This window comes from Coregonus clupeaformis, unplaced genomic scaffold, assembly GCF_020615455.1.
Source record: "Coregonus clupeaformis isolate EN_2021a unplaced genomic scaffold, ASM2061545v1 scaf0041, whole genome shotgun sequence".
NCBI classification, from domain to species: Eukaryota; Metazoa; Chordata; class Actinopteri; order Salmoniformes; family Salmonidae; genus Coregonus; species Coregonus clupeaformis.
The window spans coordinates 783,965-800,052 of NW_025533496.1; the positions used below are offsets into that span (position 1 = coordinate 783,965).

Here is a 16,088-nt window from a genome sequence, read left to right on the forward strand (position 1 = left end):
CTCCTTCTCAAAACCCATTGGATGTGAAAGCCAGATGCCCCTCCCCTCTGACCTTCTCCTCCAATGGGTTTGGAGAGGAGAGAGGATGTGAGGAGTATGCAGTTGAGATTCTTGCAGAATATCTCAAGGTGTTCACAGTGCCTAAGTTAGAACTATCTTAATTAGCGTCACACAGGTGCAGTCACAGGGGCAGTCACGAGGGCAGTCACAGGGGCAGTCACAGGGGCAGTCACAGGGGCAGTGAGAGGAGGGTGAGAAAAGTTTGACATAATTACAGCAGTTCTACAGTTCTTGAGAGGCAAGCAGCGCTCAGAGGGATGGAAGGAGGGAGTGAAGTGTGAGGGGAAGAGAGGAGGAGAGAGAGAGAGAGAGAGAGAGAGAGAGAGAGAGAGAGAGAGAGAGAGAGAGAGAGAGAGAGAGAGAGAGAGAGAGAGAGAGAGAGACATAAATGAGAGCAAGGCATAAACGGACTACATTAGTGACAACTCCATTACCCAGAGGTGGGCAGATGTCCGCCTGGCGCAGCTGAAACAGGTGGAGCAGGAGAGGAGTGGAGGAGGGGGGTAGGGGAGAGGAAGGGAGAGGGGGGGAGGGGAGGGGAGGGGGGGAGAGAGAGAGAGAGAGAGAGAGAGAGAGAGAGAGAGAGAGAGAGAGAGAGAGAGAGAGAGAGAGAGAGAGAGAGAGAGAGAGAGAGAGAGAGAGAGAGAGAGAGAGAGAGAGAGCAAAGGAGGAGGGGAGTAGGGAGAGGATGGGCAGTACCAGGCAGGTGTTCTCCCTGTGGGTCTCTCCCACAGCACAGTGCTCACTGACCCAGGCAAAGACACTCCTCACCTGGCCTGGCTCTGTAGTCTGGTCCCATAGCCTGGCCCCCACCATGCAGCCATGCAGCCATGCTCCACTGACCTGTATACACACACAACAGAGAGGGACCAGCGCACAGAGGTACAGCAACACATCACTGTCATTGTTGAGGAAAGGAAGGCAACCGCATAGAGGTAACGTATAGAGAAAGAAGACATTACACTCTATTGGAGAGGACAGGAAAGAGGATTGGGCACAAATATTATTGGGCACAGACAACAGCACAAAGGGCAAGAACGTAGAGACAACAATACATCACACGAAGCAGCCACAACTGTCAGTAAGAGTGTCCATGATTGAGTCTTTGAATGAAGAGATGGAGATAAAACTGTCCAGTTTGAGTGTTTTTTGCAGCTCGTTCCAGTCGCTAGCTGCAGCGAACTGGAAAGAGGAGCGACCCAGGGATGTGTATGCTTTGGGGACTTTTAACAGAATGTGACTGGCAGAACGGGTGTTGTATGTGGAGGATGAAGGCTGCAGTAGGTATCTCAGATAGGGGGGAGTGAGGCCTAAGAGGGTTTGTAAATAAGCATCAACCAGTGGGTCTTGCGACGGGTATACAGAGATGACCAGTTTACAGAGGAGTATAGAGTGCACTGTGAGCAATAAGACTTCATGTAAAAGTGGTTCCCCAGGTGAAATCATAACATGATTGTGTGATCGCATTGAACTGACAGAACAGAACTGAGAACTGCTAACGAAAGCACTGATTACAGAAACATTATGCAAGACAAAATTACTGTAATCCTGAGGAGAAAATATGTCAGATTGCGTGCGTCCAAAATTGACCAGGGCCCTCATCAAAAGTAGTGCACTACATAGGGAATAGGTTGCCATTTGCTACGGTTACCCATCACCTGACCTCTGCTCAGGAGCTTCAACATAATGGGTATAGGATAAGAAGCCTGGGCTAGATAATGATTGACTCCCAAGGACAGAGGAACAATGTGAACGTGAAGGGCTCAACCCTGGTCAAGGCCCTGTGTAAGCAGAGATGCAGACAGACAGTGTAATTGTGTGGAATGGCTAACACCAAATTATAGGGATATTCAAATGACTCCCCTGAGGAAAACAACTCTTCTAAACATCAGTTTCACTTTGGTCACTTCACCCTTCTTATAAAACATGTCCTCAAAAGATCTGCTATATTCTTGGTAAGTTTGAAAAGGGGCCCCTTCACATGCAACTTAAATTTTTATATCACGACATATTTTGGACAGCAGAGCAATCTTGAGGGAATTCTATTTGTGCCAGAAAAAGACACTCATATGATTGGTAAGATATACAAAATCTTGCAGAGAGCATATCCAACTGACAACCTCTTAGAAAGAAATTGAAACTATTGGAAACAAGAACTGATATTGGCACAAGATGGAGGGAGTGTTGGAATATAACTAACGCAAATACAGTTAACGAAAATGTACGCTTAATCCAGTACAAACTAATGTACATAATTTATTATACAAGAGACAAAATTCACAAATTCTACAGCACAATGGCAGTCATGTCTTAAGAGTAAAACTAACAATGACTCAATAATTCATGCCTTCTGGGAATGTTGTAAAGACAAAAGGTTATGTGCGGCGTTAGAAAGCTGGCTGTCAGAAGTTTAACAATGGAAGTTTACTTTTAATCCGTCTATCTTATTTTGAGACATGGCATATGAGGGTGCGGTGAGATACCCAATGGGTTGGACCATACTTTTCTCATCAATCATTAAGAAAGAACGTTTACCTAAAAAACGGAAATCAAATGATCCTCCATCGTTAAGACAGTGGATGAATCAAATGCATTATTATCTAAATATTGAAGAAATGTGGGCTATAGAGAGAAACAAAAGTGCAATTTGAAGCCAGCCGCAAAAGTATTACAAGCTCTAGAGGAGATCTTAAAAGATGAGAAATGGGCCAAAGGAGTATTGGAGACGACAGGATGGGTATGAACACGGTGGGCTGTGGCGTCAGAGAAAGTGTGACATGATGTTTGCTAGAAATGTATGTACTGTACGTCTGAGTTGAGATCTTCTGTCCTCTTTACTATATTTGAAGGTTTTGCCAGCCAAGTCATGTTGCTTTAAGTGGATCTATTCAAAGGAAAATCCACAAAATATTTTGGTATTTGTTTCATTAGTCCATTAGTTGACGTAGTTCCAAATGATGATTACAGGCTCAGCATCATGTTTTTAAGATATGAGAACTTTCACAATCATAAGTCTTCCCGTATGCATCATATGATGTTGCGTTTTGCATTATATGATGAAAAATGCATAATACGGGGGTTTTATGGCCAATTGTGCTATAATGTGTGTTATTTCGCGTTATTTGTAATTTATTCTGTACATAATGTTTCTGCCACTGTCTCTTATGACCAAAAAGAGCTTCTGGATATCAGGACAGCAATTAATCACCTCGTATTGGACAAAGATTTTTTATTCAACGAGTCGGACGTGAAGGACATTCTACAGACACCCGACAAGGCCCAAATCCCCATCATTCGCATGAGAAACAGACGGAGATATCGTGGACGTAGGTCGGGGTGCCTTGTAAGGATCCGACGGTGAGCGAGTAATCTGCCTCTTCCATCAGTCCTATTAGCCAATGTACAATCATTGGAAAACAAATTGGACGACCTAAGATTACGGTTATCCTACCAACGGGACATTATAAACTGTAATATCTTATGTTTCACCGAGTCGTGGCTGAACGACGACATGGATAACATACAGCTGGCGGGATATATGCTACATCGGCAGGATAGAACGGCTGACTCTAATAAGACAAGGGCTGTCGGTCTGTGTATATTTGTAAACAACAGCTGGTGCACGAAATCTAAAACTAAGGAAGTATCAAGGTTTTGCTCGCCTGAGGTAGAGTATCTCATGATAAGCTGTAGACCACACTATTTACCAAGAGTAGCTGTCTATTTACCACCACAAACTGATGCTGGCACTAAGATTGCACTCAATGAGCTGTATAAGGCCATAAGTAAACAGGAAAACGCTCATCCAGAGGCAGCGCTCCTAGTGGCCGGGGACTTTAATGCAGGGAAACTTAAATCCGTTCTACCTAATTTCTACCAGCATGTTAAATGTGCAACCAGAGGGAAAAAAAACTCTAGACCACCTTTACTCCACACACAGAGATGCATACAAAGCTCTCCCTCGCCCGCCATTTGGCAAATCTGACCATAATTCTATCCTCCTGATTCCTGCTTATAAGCAAAAACTAAAGCAGGAAGCACCAGCTACAGGACTGTTTTGATCTCACAGACTGGAATATGTTCCAGGATTCTTCCGATGGCATTGAGGAGTACACCACATCAGTCACTGGCTTCATCAATAAGTGCATCGATGACGTCATCCCCACAGTGACCGTACGTACATACCACACTGAGCTAAAGGGTAGAGCTGCCGCTTTCAAGGAGCGGGACTCTAACCCGGACGCTTATAAGAAATCCCGCTATGCCCTCAGACGAACCATCAAACAGGCAAAGAGTCAATACAGGACTAAGATTGAATCGTACTAGACCGGCTCTGATGCTTGTCGGATGTGGCAGGGCTTGCAAACTATTACAGACTACAAAGGGAAGCACAGCCGCGAGCTGCCCAGTGACACGAGCCTACCAGACGAGCTAAATCACTTCTATGCTCGCTTCGAGACAAGCAACACTGAAGCATGCATGAGAGCATCAGCTGTTCCGGATGACTATGTGATCACGCTCTCCGTAGCCGATGTGAGTCAACATTCACAAGGCCGCAGGGCCAGATGGATTACCAGGACGTTTACTCCGAGCATGCGCTGACCAACTGGCAAGTGTCTTCACTGACATTTTCAACATGTCCCTGACTAGTCTGTAATACCAACATGTTTCAAGCAGACCACCATAGTCCCTGTGCCCAAGAACACTAAGATAACCTACCTAAATGACTACCAACCCGTAGCACTCACGTCTGTAGCCATGAAGACTTTTGAAAGGCTGGTCATGGCTCACATCAACACCATTATCCCAGAAACCCTAGACCCACTCCAATTTGCATACCACCCCAACAGATCCACAGATGATGCAATCTCTATTGCACTCCACACTGCCCTTTCCCACCTGGACAAGAGGAACACCTATGTGAGAATGCTATTCATTGACTACAGCTCAGTGTTCAACAACATAGTGCCCTCAAAGCTCATCACTAAGCTAAGGACCCTGGGACTAAACACCTCCCTCTACAACTGGATCCTGGACTTCCTGACGGGCCGCCCCCAGGTGGTAAGGGTAGGTAACAGCACATCTACCACGCTGATCCTCAACACGGGGGCCCCTCAGGGGTGCGTGCTCAGTCCCCTCCTGTACTCCCTGTTCACCCATGACTGCATGGCCAGGCACGACTCCAACACCATCATTAAGTTTGCCAACGACACAACAGTGGTAGGCCTGATCACCGACAACGATGAGATAGCCTATAGGGAGGAGGTCAGAGACCTGGCCGTGTGGTGCCAGGATAACAACCGCTCACTCAACTTGATCAATACAAAGGAGATGATTGTGGACTACAGGGGAAAAAAGAGGACAGAGCACGCCCCAATTCTCATCGACGGGGCTGTAGTGGAACAGGTTGAGAGCTTCAAGTTCCTTGGTGTCCACATCACCAACAAACTATCATGGTCCAAACACACTAAAGATTGTCTTGAAGAGGGCACGGCAAAGCCTATTCCACCTCAGGAGACTGAAAAGATTTGGCATGGGTCCTCAGATCCTCAAAAAGCTCTACAGCTGCACCATCGAGAGCATCCTGACTGGTTGCATCACCGCCTGGTATGGCAACTGCTCGGCCTCCAACCGCAAGGCACTACAGAGGGTAGTGCGTACGGCCCTGTACATCACTGGGGCCAAGCTTCCTGCCATCCAGGACCTCTATACCAGGCGGCGTCAAAGGAAGGCCCTAAAAATGGCCCCAAGCCATAAGACTCCTGAACAGCTAATCATGGCTACCCGGATTATTTGCATTGTCCCCCCCACCCCACCCCCTCTTTTACGCTGCTGCTACTCTGTTTATTATCTATGCATAGTAACTTTAACTCTACCCACATGTACATATTACCTCAATTACCTCGACTAACCAGTGCCCCCGTACATTGACTCTGTACCGGTACCCCCTGTATATAGCCTCCCTACTGTTATTTTATTTTACTGCTGCTCTTTAATTCTTTATTTTTTAATTTTTTACTTATCTGTTTTTTACTTAACACTTTTTTTTCTTAAAACTGCATTGTTGGTTAAGGGCTTGTTAGTAAGCATTTCATTGTAAGGTCTACACCTGTTGTATTCGACACGTGGCAAATAACGTTTGATTTGATTTGATTTCTGTATTTTGGGTCCTATAGTGTCCTATTGGGAATAGGGTGCCGTTTGGAACACCCACTATCACAATGGTAAGGGCTTTTGGCTGCAACCATTTGAGGTCTCATTCTCAGTACTTTTATTTTGGTTTTTAGACAATGCACAACTTAACATTCCACAAACATCTGATTAAACATAGTGCACTATATAGGGAATAGGGTGCCATTTGGGATGCATAAAGAGCCATTAACAGAGGCCTGCCAGCACCCATTTCCACAGGAGTCATTCAGAAGACGAGACCCAAACGTGCCTTTTTTTGCTTTGCACATAAATGGGTTGAATACGGGATGCTGCTATTCTTCCCACAGAGCAAATATACTGTATGTCAACGAACATGTCAACGAACAAGTCAACAAATATGACACGTAAAAGCAATAGAGAAACTGAGAGATAAATCAGTGGAACTCAAAGCTAGATAACTAACGATTGCTCTACACTCTTAGAAATAAAGGTGCTATCTAGAACCTAAAAGGGTTATTCTGCTGTCCCCATAGAAGAACCCTTTGAAGAACCCTTGTTGGTTCCAGGTAGAACTCTTTTGCTTCCAAGTAGAACTGTTTTGGGTTCCATGTAGAACCCTTTCCACAGAGGGTTCTACATGGAACCCAAAATGGTTCTACCTGGAACCAAAAAGGGTTTTACCTGGAACCAACAAGGGTTATCCTATGGGGACAGCCGACGAACCCTTTTGGTACCCTTTTTTCTAAGAGTGTACAGGAAAACTTTTTCCATCTAAAAGTCAGGGAGTCCCTGAGTTCATATGATAGAGGATTAATAGTTGCTCTGAAATGTGATGTAAATGTTGTCCCAGCTTCAACAAGCATGCTGTCCAGAGAAAATATCCTAGGATAGAACATAAGTCCTGTAATACTACACCTGTTGGATAATGTGCAACATTGATGAGCAGGGAGGAAAATACCACAACGTGAGACGTTTAGTTAATATGATAAATCTAGGTTGGCAGTTGGTCACAGCCATGTAAATACATACGTATTTCTTCCCATCAAATGTTCCTGTCATTCTTAATTCAGAAGGTTAAAATGAACACATTCACTCTCTTATGTATGAGTGCTGGAAATACATAGTATTTTCACAACTGCTCCAGGTCTCTTCTTGCTACCCAGTTTGAATATCATGAAAACATCAGTGTATTATTTTCCCCCTAACTTTTTAAGAGACTATGGTTTAGTTTTTTTGTTTGTTTGCATCATTGATATGAAACCGAGGGGAATGTGGGTACATTCTGCATCCATCCAGTGGCTGGATCACTCTTTTCCAAGAGTGACCATGGAAAATACATAATGAAGCATTGGGTACGTCCAAAATGTCACCCTATTCCCTATATTGTGTACTAAACCAAAATGTCACCCTATTCCCTATATTTTAGTGCACTGTATAGGGAATAGGGTGCCATTTAGGACGCCGTCATTGAGTGACAGGGTACTTTGAAATGAGTAGGAGAAAATAAGAATCCTCCACAGAGAACTGAGTCATGATGCTGACATGTTACCTTGCAAGAGAGAAGGATTGAGTCAGGTGACTGACCCATTTTGGTATTGATCTTATCTGTTGATGATCAATGACTCTTGTGTTTTACACTGTTTATCTCTGGGTTTCGAATGTCCATTTTCTATTGTCTTAACCCTGAAAGGTACTTTCATGATTTTGACACATTACAGTAGCACATAAATCTGTACCTGAAAACGACTGGACTCAAGTGACATAAGCTCTGTACATACCAAATGGTACCCTATTACCTATAGTGCACTACTTTTGACCAGGGCCCTTAGCCATTTGGGATGCACACACTATTTTCTCACAACAAGCCGTGGCATCTAGGACATCTAGTGAAATAAGACAGTATACAGATATGAAACAGTAGATCTGTCGTGTTGAGAAATGCAAACCACCAGTGCAGGTGTATGGCTCCGGGCACTCAAGGACAGACACCGGGAGGAGCTCCATCTTAAGTCAGCTAAAGAGCCGGCGCGCTGACTTACAGCTGCCGTCGTCATAGCAGCCGCCTGAGCGGCGCCGAGCGGACTGGCTTCGAGGGCTGCTGTGAATTGGATGTCGTCACAGCGCTGGCGCCAAGGAGTCGGTAGAAGTGGGAGCTTGCGGCGATGCAGGCAACTCGCTACAGCTACTGCAGTGTGTGTTGAGCTCTGTGGTGCCAAGCCATCATCCGATTGGGTTCAACTTGGTACAGTGGAAAATTATTGGGAAGTAAACGCATTGTGAAGTAAACTCACTCCAGATGAGCTAGTGGCCACGAAACACTGCAATTTCCCTCAATGGAAAATAATATAGGCTAAAAATAGCTGGAACTTGGAAATGTAATAGATGGTAAAACATCAAACTTAATTGTCTCTGCGTAATTAGGAGGTAGTCTACATTTGGCACACGGATGTGCCTTAATTTAGATCACCTGTACAGTCAGAAATACAGACTCAGATGACTTCGAAACAGATTTTCACAAGGGCCCGCCAGCCTCATCTCACAGGTAACAGAGAAGAGCGTCACTTCAGTGCGCGCCTTCACATAACTTGCTCAAGAATGCGGAAAATATGGGAGGGATGAAAAAGATCTACCGCATTTGAACAAATACCGTTGCTTGGGACAGTGATTGACACTTCTAGGTAGCCAATCTACGTGCAGTTCGACCTGATGCGCGACAAGCCCCGTTCACGAGCCTTTATAAAAACAATTGACAGCGTGCTGACTGATTGTATACGGCGAAGTCTGGACTAAGATACCGGTTTCTTTCATGCGTCATATCTTATCGCACTCAACTGTCGTCATGAAAGCAATAAGCCCGGTGAGGTCTATGAGGAGCAACATCTCCAACTCGTCGGAACATACCCTCGGCATCTCCCGGAGCAAGAGCCCGATGGATGACCCTCTGAGTCTGCTATACAATATGAACGACTGCTACACCATGCTGAAGGAACTGGTGCCCAGCCTCCCACAGAACAGGAACGTCAGTAAAATGGAGATATTGCAGCATGTTATAGACTATATCTTGGACCTTCAGATTGCACTGGACTCTAGCTCGTCCCTCTCCAGCTGCCAACATCAGCAGCAGCAGCTGGGACAGGGACAGGCAGCATCACCCAGGAATCCCCTAGCAACCATCAACTCAGACATCAGCCTCATCACCTTTCAGGTAAAAATAGAATCGAATAGCTTTATTTTTCCAATAAGAGGACTTCTGTTTTGGAGTGGTTCAGAAAAATAAATAGTCTAACGTAAACATAGTAGGCTACACAGAATCTAGCGTGTTCAGTTGGAATTCCTATATTTTAATGGATCCCCTAAATCCTATGACATGAACAGTATTAATGTGGCCTAGGTAATATATGTCTATATGCTTATATGCTTACTAGGCTTTTCGAATATATCTATTATTATTATTTTTACATTCTTTCCAAAGCAGCCCGCCTATTTTGCTTCGCATAAAGCTTTTGCAGTTGACTATGTGCCACTGTTGGTTATTGTACACGTGACAGCTTGGTGGTGAATTAATGTAGCATCAGCCCAATAGAGTCCAGACCACTGCCACTGTACTAACTCAGCAATGCCAGTAGCCTCTATCTGTAAATGGTGATATTTAACAGTGGTTGTCTTGTATGTTTTTACAGTCAAGTGACCACTTCCCCAAAGAGACAGAGACTAATGACAGCTAAACTCTCCTTCACTGACTGGGTAAGTGTTTATTTTCTGCCAATATTGCATCCATCATTTCCATTTGGAATAGTCATTTTGTTCATTAGGAAAAAACAAGTCCAAACTACACTGTCCCCATAAGAGAATCCTTTTGGGTTCCATGTAGAATCCTCTGTGGAAAGGGTTCTACCCGGAACCAAAAAGGGTTCTTCACAGGGTTCTCCTATGGGGACAGCCGAAGAACCCTTTTAGATTCTAGATAGCACCTTTTTTTCTAAGAGTGTATAAGGACATGGATACTTGGTATAAGTTGCTCTTTGAAAAGGGTAGTCTATATGAGCTGTTAAATTGTTGACTTGACTAAGATATGACATCACTGTAGATGGAATAACCTATCATGAAATAATAGTCTCTGGCTACATAATAGACAGACTGGCTACTCCAGTCAGTGGTTGAGGGTTCTGAAAACTACCGGTCTGTAGATCATTTGCAGTGAGGAAAAGCAGGCGCCAGCATCATTATAGCTGTAGTATAGATCCATTCCCACGTTGTACTTAGAGGTTGTCAGGATGTTGCTTATTCCTCCGACTGAGTCGACGCCTCCATCTGGTGCTCAGGGATTGCCCTGTATTTCAGTGTGTGCGTCCCAAATAGCACCATATTCTCTATGTAGAGCCCTATGGGCCCTGGTTAAAAGTAGTGCACTACATAGGGAATAGGGTGCCATATGAGACAGACGCTCACCAGTATTTCAGTGTTTGGTTAAAGTAGAAAAATAACTGTGGCTTCCTCTCAGGCGCCAGTCTGACTGTCCAGTTCCCTGTCTGTCCTTTAGCCTTGCTTCTCTCTAAACATGACCCTCTTTTCTGTTCCGAATCTCTTACAGGTGTGTTTTAAATAGGACCTCATGTTCCCCTCCAATGGCTGGCTGGTTTTCCCGCTTGATTTAACTTCTTTTTTTCCTAAAAAGGAGATATGTGTTGTTGTTGTTTTTAGTTTTTTTTTTATCTACTGGCCTGGCCTGATATATTTTCTTCCAACTGAAGAATGATACCTCAACAACAATGGGAACACAACGACAGACTGACTGAAATTACAGTATTGAAACGAGATATCTTTCCACAAGAGGAGACTGCCTTTTCTTGGGAAAGTGGCGCATTACTACAGAGACTAATGGACACTCAATGTCTGTAAATGTTAAGACAACATCATGCCTGTATAGTAGCAGATTTGTTGCAGAGAATATAAAGATGCATTTTATTGTGCTGCGGCTTTCAAAGAAATGTTGTAAATTGCACTTTTATACAATAATAAAGTATATTCCTTATACTGTGCATTATGTTAATATCCATATTACTTTATAATACCTGACCTTTTTCAATCTTTTAAATTACTGTCACTGTACTTTCTCTTACAACGAAGGATGGTGGAACTGCATTCCCTTTAACTTGCTTTTAAATATATCTGAATAGAGTCAGATTAGATTAATTAGGAAGACAATATCTTAAGGCTCAATGCATTGCAGTTACTAATCTTATCCAGTTATCCAGGATGGTGTACTGGTGTGCCCATCTAGTCACTCACTGGTGGTTCTCTGTAGCTCAGTTGATAGAGCATGGCACTTGCAACACTAGGATAGTGGGTTTGATTCCTGGGACCAACCATACGTAAAGCTATTTATGCACACATGACTCTTAAGTCGCTTTGGATAAAAGCGTCTGCAAAATGGCACATATTATATTACTACATATTATGGCACTTACTACTATTTTTGCATGGGGGAGCACGCCCCCTGCTGGCCGACTTTAAGAAGGAACTGCTATATGAAAGTATGAGAATGCTTAGTGGTTCATACTTCTAATTTCTAATTTCTTTGTGAGAACATACAAGAGGCTAGACTGTAGAAGATCAACATCCAGGTTTTATTTTTCAGTCAGATAATGTCTGACGGCACCATTCACTTCTTTCCCTTCATAGATAGAATATCATTTCTTTTCTTCTCCCACATGGTTATCATCTGACTGGTGAAGACAACATACAACATCACCATGCATGCAATACATAGGAGAGCACTCTTTGACATTTGCACAGATATTTGCAAACTAATTTGCGCATGCATTGTACAGGTCATTATGTACGCATGCAACACCAATCTTTACTGTAGCCAGATGTGTGAATCGGACAACATTTAATGTACATTTTATATCTGCTTAATTCAAATGTACATTTAATGGCATCGGATTCAGAAATGGGGCTATCTTTATTGGCCTCTACTACTGTTCCAGGATGAGACAGGCCATGACAACATGTAATAAACCAGATAACTTTACAACCACTGTTCATTACAAAGCAGCGTACATACACTCCCATTTATCATATGGCGAAGAGTCAGCAACTGAATTTTGCAGTGAACAATAACTTTTCTGAAGATACTTCTCGTTCTCAATTTCTTGTTAAACTGCTATTATTGTCACATATTAGTGTCAACGTCCCTCCTTTTTATCCTAAAATGTTTGTTAGTGTTGGAAAGAGATGTGTCCCAAATGGCACCCTATTCCACCGATAGCGCACTACTTTTGACCAGGGCCCACAGGGAGGTAAAATATTTAAAAGCCCTGTGGCTTTTGCAATGAGACGAATAGTTCAGTTGACTCTCCTCCATGTCATTTGCTGAGACACGTCAAAGACAGATCCTACACACAATTTTGTTCATTTGGCTCACGTGTTCATACGCATTCATTCTTCATCTATACCAGGTCTCTTCTATTTTACCCACCCACAAGCTCAATACATCACTTGTTGACACACATAGGCAGCAGCAGATAATATTAATACTGTTGAGGCGTGCGTGTAGCCTGGTCCCACAACTGCTTGTGCTCTTGCCAACTCCATTGCTCATTGTCAAGCCATTGGCATGACAACGAGTGACAAGGAGTTGGCGTGATGGCACAAACAGACTGACACTCAGGCTACCATGCTTGTTGTAGTGCAAAACAATAAACAGATAGTTAGTCAGTCACTGTATGTAGTTAGTTGTAAATTATACTGCACTGTAAAAAGTGGGACGGCGCTTTTAAGCACTTTTACTGATTGGAATGATCGAAATTTACGCTTTGGTTCATTCAACCTGTTCTATCGATTTGTCTGAAATCAAATAACGAATTCGTCAGATCAATGTGATTTTTTTATTTGAATGAAAGCTTCTAAATTGCTTTCAACACCTCATGAATAGGTCCAGTGTAGCTCAGTTGGTAGAGCATGGCGTTTGCAACGCCAGGGTTGTGGGTTCGATTCCCACGGGGGGCCAGTATGAAAATGTATGCACTCACTAAACTGTAAGTGGCTCTGGATAAGAGCAGCCTATCAGAAGAGTTAGAGGTGTGGCTTTCAATTGGTTATTTTTACCCACCCGTGAGAATGAATGTCATTCCAGTTAATGCGGTCTATTGTATTTGTTATCCAAACAAATGTGTACACTGCCAGCAACTGTAATGATACTTGCACGTGATACTAAAGCGCCAGATAAGGTTTCTATGTTAAGATAGCCATTGCTTGGTTATGATATTATGGTTACTAAATGTGAAGGTCTTAAGTTTGGAAACATTATTTCAAGTTACCTTAATTTCTTATTTTACAGGTTGTTCATTTCATTGCTTGTAACCCAATTGAAGACATTTGGATAGGTAATTCCAAAGTAAAAAGTGAACTAGGAACAAGATGAAAAAATTGGTTGTATTGACATTAAATATTTGTTTCTATTTGTTATATTAAGTTTAACCAAAGGGGAAAAGTAGGATGAGTGTTGAAAGAAATATGTTACAACTTGAAATATAGGTGAATTAAATATAACAGTTGGCATTGAATCATATATTTGTCATAATAATGTTCTTGTTTTTACTTGTGACCAGAGGTGGAGAAAATTAGGTTGATCCAAAGAGCAATTTTTTACAGTGTCCATAGCTAGCTACCTTCACTTCCACAGGAGAATATCAAGATGGTTAGTAGGGGTCATTTCACTTCACTTCAGACAACACAAATACACAGTACAACATCTCAGTGAGCTGCCTCTACATAGTAGCCTGGTGAAACCAGACTGACCGCTGCGCTCTCCTGTAACAGAACGTGAGCAGGCTGGTTTAACAAGGCTATCTACTTAGTGCACACCTAGCACTAACATAATCTATTTACCCATTTAGCTAGCTATGGTACCTTGCTACGCATGCATTGTCAGACTACCACACCAAACATCTGACTAAGTGCTCTCCAGGGGTCTGCCGCCTGAGTACGAGGTGGGCGGGAGGCTCACAGGATGCTCTCGCGCTCCTCTCCGAAAGTGACGGTGTCGGAGGACACGGTGGTGATCTCCGGAGGATCCCCGGGGTTCAGCCCCCTCTTCAGGTGCACCACGCGCACGTTCTCGTTGTGCGGGCCGGGCTTGGTGGTGGTACTGGTGGTGCCGGAACCCGTGGAGATGATGACCTCGCTGATGGAGGAGGAGGTAGGGGTGGAACAGGTTGTGCTGGTGGACCCCACCGGAGCTCTCTGCCCCTGGGAACGCTGCTGCTGGTTCCCCTGCTGATGGGCGTTGGTGTTGTTGTTGAGGGTGGTGTTGCTGGGCGTGCGGTTGAGGTTGTAGCTCTTGGACGAGGGCCAGCTCTCTTCGGGGCTGCTGGCCAGCAGGCTGCACTGGTCCTCGGAGCAGATGGACATGCGGGCCACGGCTGGGTCCTGGAGACCACTCAGGCTGCTGGGCAGACCCCTCTTACTGGCTGCCCGGCTCTGGCTGTCCTCCTGGTCCAGCTCGATCAGGTTGGCCCGCTCCAACTGGGACAGGTCAGCCTCCTCATCCTGCAGGGAGTGGTTGGGCGAGCTCTCGTTGGAGCGCATGCCGGAGTCAGACGAATCCTTCTTATCCAGCATGGAGTCAGATGGATATTCTTTCCCCTTAGCCAGGGCCAGGGAGCTGCTGCCGGAGGATGCTTTTAAGTCACCTGGCTTCTTCACGTCCCCCAGGAGAGGAGCGTCAGAGTTCTCTGAATCCTCGTCGTCGCTGGTGAGCTTCTGGTAGCGCAGCCCGCCGGTCTTCATCTTGAGGTCGGCTGCTCCCTGGAACATGCCGCTCCCCCGGTCACTGGACCCGGGCACCTTGCGTCCAAGCAGGGTCTTGGAGGAGCCGTGGGGGTCCTGCTTCTCGTCCTCCTCTGTGATGGGGTCCAGGGGGGCTTCGGCGGTGGTGAAGTCCGGGGCGTCCACGGCGGGAGGCTTGGTGGTGCTTCTCTTGGTGGTAGCCTTGTCCTTGGTTTTGTCCTCGGAGCTGGAGGAGGTCATGAATTGGTTGGGGTGGGGCTGGACGGGCTTCTCTCCCCCGCCTCCGCCTACCTCCAGCGTGGCCATCTGGGCGATGTACTCCTGATAGGCGTTGCGATACTCGGACTGCTGCTTTTCCGTCAGCTTGACGATGTCGTTGGACGACTCCTGGGAGTTGAGGCTGGACATGCTGGGGGTGCGGTGGGTGGGGGCCTAGGGAGGAGGAGAGGAGAGGGGGAGGACATGGAACATATACATGGATCTCATACAGTAAGAAATTGAAAGACTGAGGAAGACCTAGATCTGTGGTCTAAGTACATATGAAGGCTATCATTTGGTTTACATACAGGTCAATGGCTTAATTCATGGTTCTGTACGTATACATACAGTGCATTCGGAAAGTATTCAGACCCCTTCTCCACATTTTGTTACGTTACAGCCTTATTCTAAAATTGATTAAATTCGTTTTTTCCCTCATCAATATACACACAATACCCCATAATGACAAAGCAAAAACAGTTGTTTTTTTATGTTTGCAAATGTATTTTAAAAAAACATAAAACATACACTACCGTTCAAAAGTTTGGGGTCACTTAGACATGTCCTTTTTTTCGAAAGAAAAGCAATTTTTTGGTCCATTCAAATAACATCAAATTGATCAGAAATACAGTGTAGACATTGTTAATGTTGTAAATGGCTATTGTAGCTGGAAACGGCTGTTTTTTTATGGAATATCTACATAGGCATACAGAGGCCCATTATCAGCAACCATCAGTCCTGTGTTCCAATGGCACGTTGTGTTTGCTAATCCAAGTTTTTTATTTGAAAAGGCTAATTGATCATTAGAAAACCCTTTTGCAATT

At 44.4% G+C, this 16,088-nt stretch overlaps 2 protein-coding genes across 8 annotated transcripts in view; one reads left to right on the forward strand and one right to left on the reverse strand.

Moving 5' to 3' along the window:
- The first annotated feature begins 8,867 nt into the window (after positions 1-8,867).
- LOC121552361 (DNA-binding protein inhibitor ID-2) lies at positions 8,868-11,252 on the forward strand. Its single transcript, XM_041865226.2, has 3 exons — positions 8,868-9,418; positions 9,894-9,957; positions 10,805-11,252. The coding sequence occupies exons 1-2, from the start codon at positions 9,020-9,022 to the stop codon at positions 9,936-9,938; spliced, it is 444 nt and encodes a 147-aa protein (XP_041721160.1). The 5' UTR covers positions 8,868-9,019; the 3' UTR covers positions 9,939-9,957; positions 10,805-11,252.
- A 569-nt stretch (positions 11,253-11,821) lies between these two features.
- Positions 11,822-16,088, reverse strand: part of LOC121552806 (kinase D-interacting substrate of 220 kDa B) — a 56,006-nt gene continuing 51,739 nt past the window's right edge. For all 7 annotated transcript variants that reach the window (XM_041865857.2, XM_041865858.2, XM_041865855.2 and 4 more), the window contains one exon: positions 11,822-15,438. In XM_041865857.2, the coding sequence (XP_041721791.1) occupies positions 14,221-15,438 (1,218 nt within the window). In that variant the 3' untranslated portion in view covers positions 11,822-14,220. The remainder of the gene's footprint in view (positions 15,439-16,088) is intronic.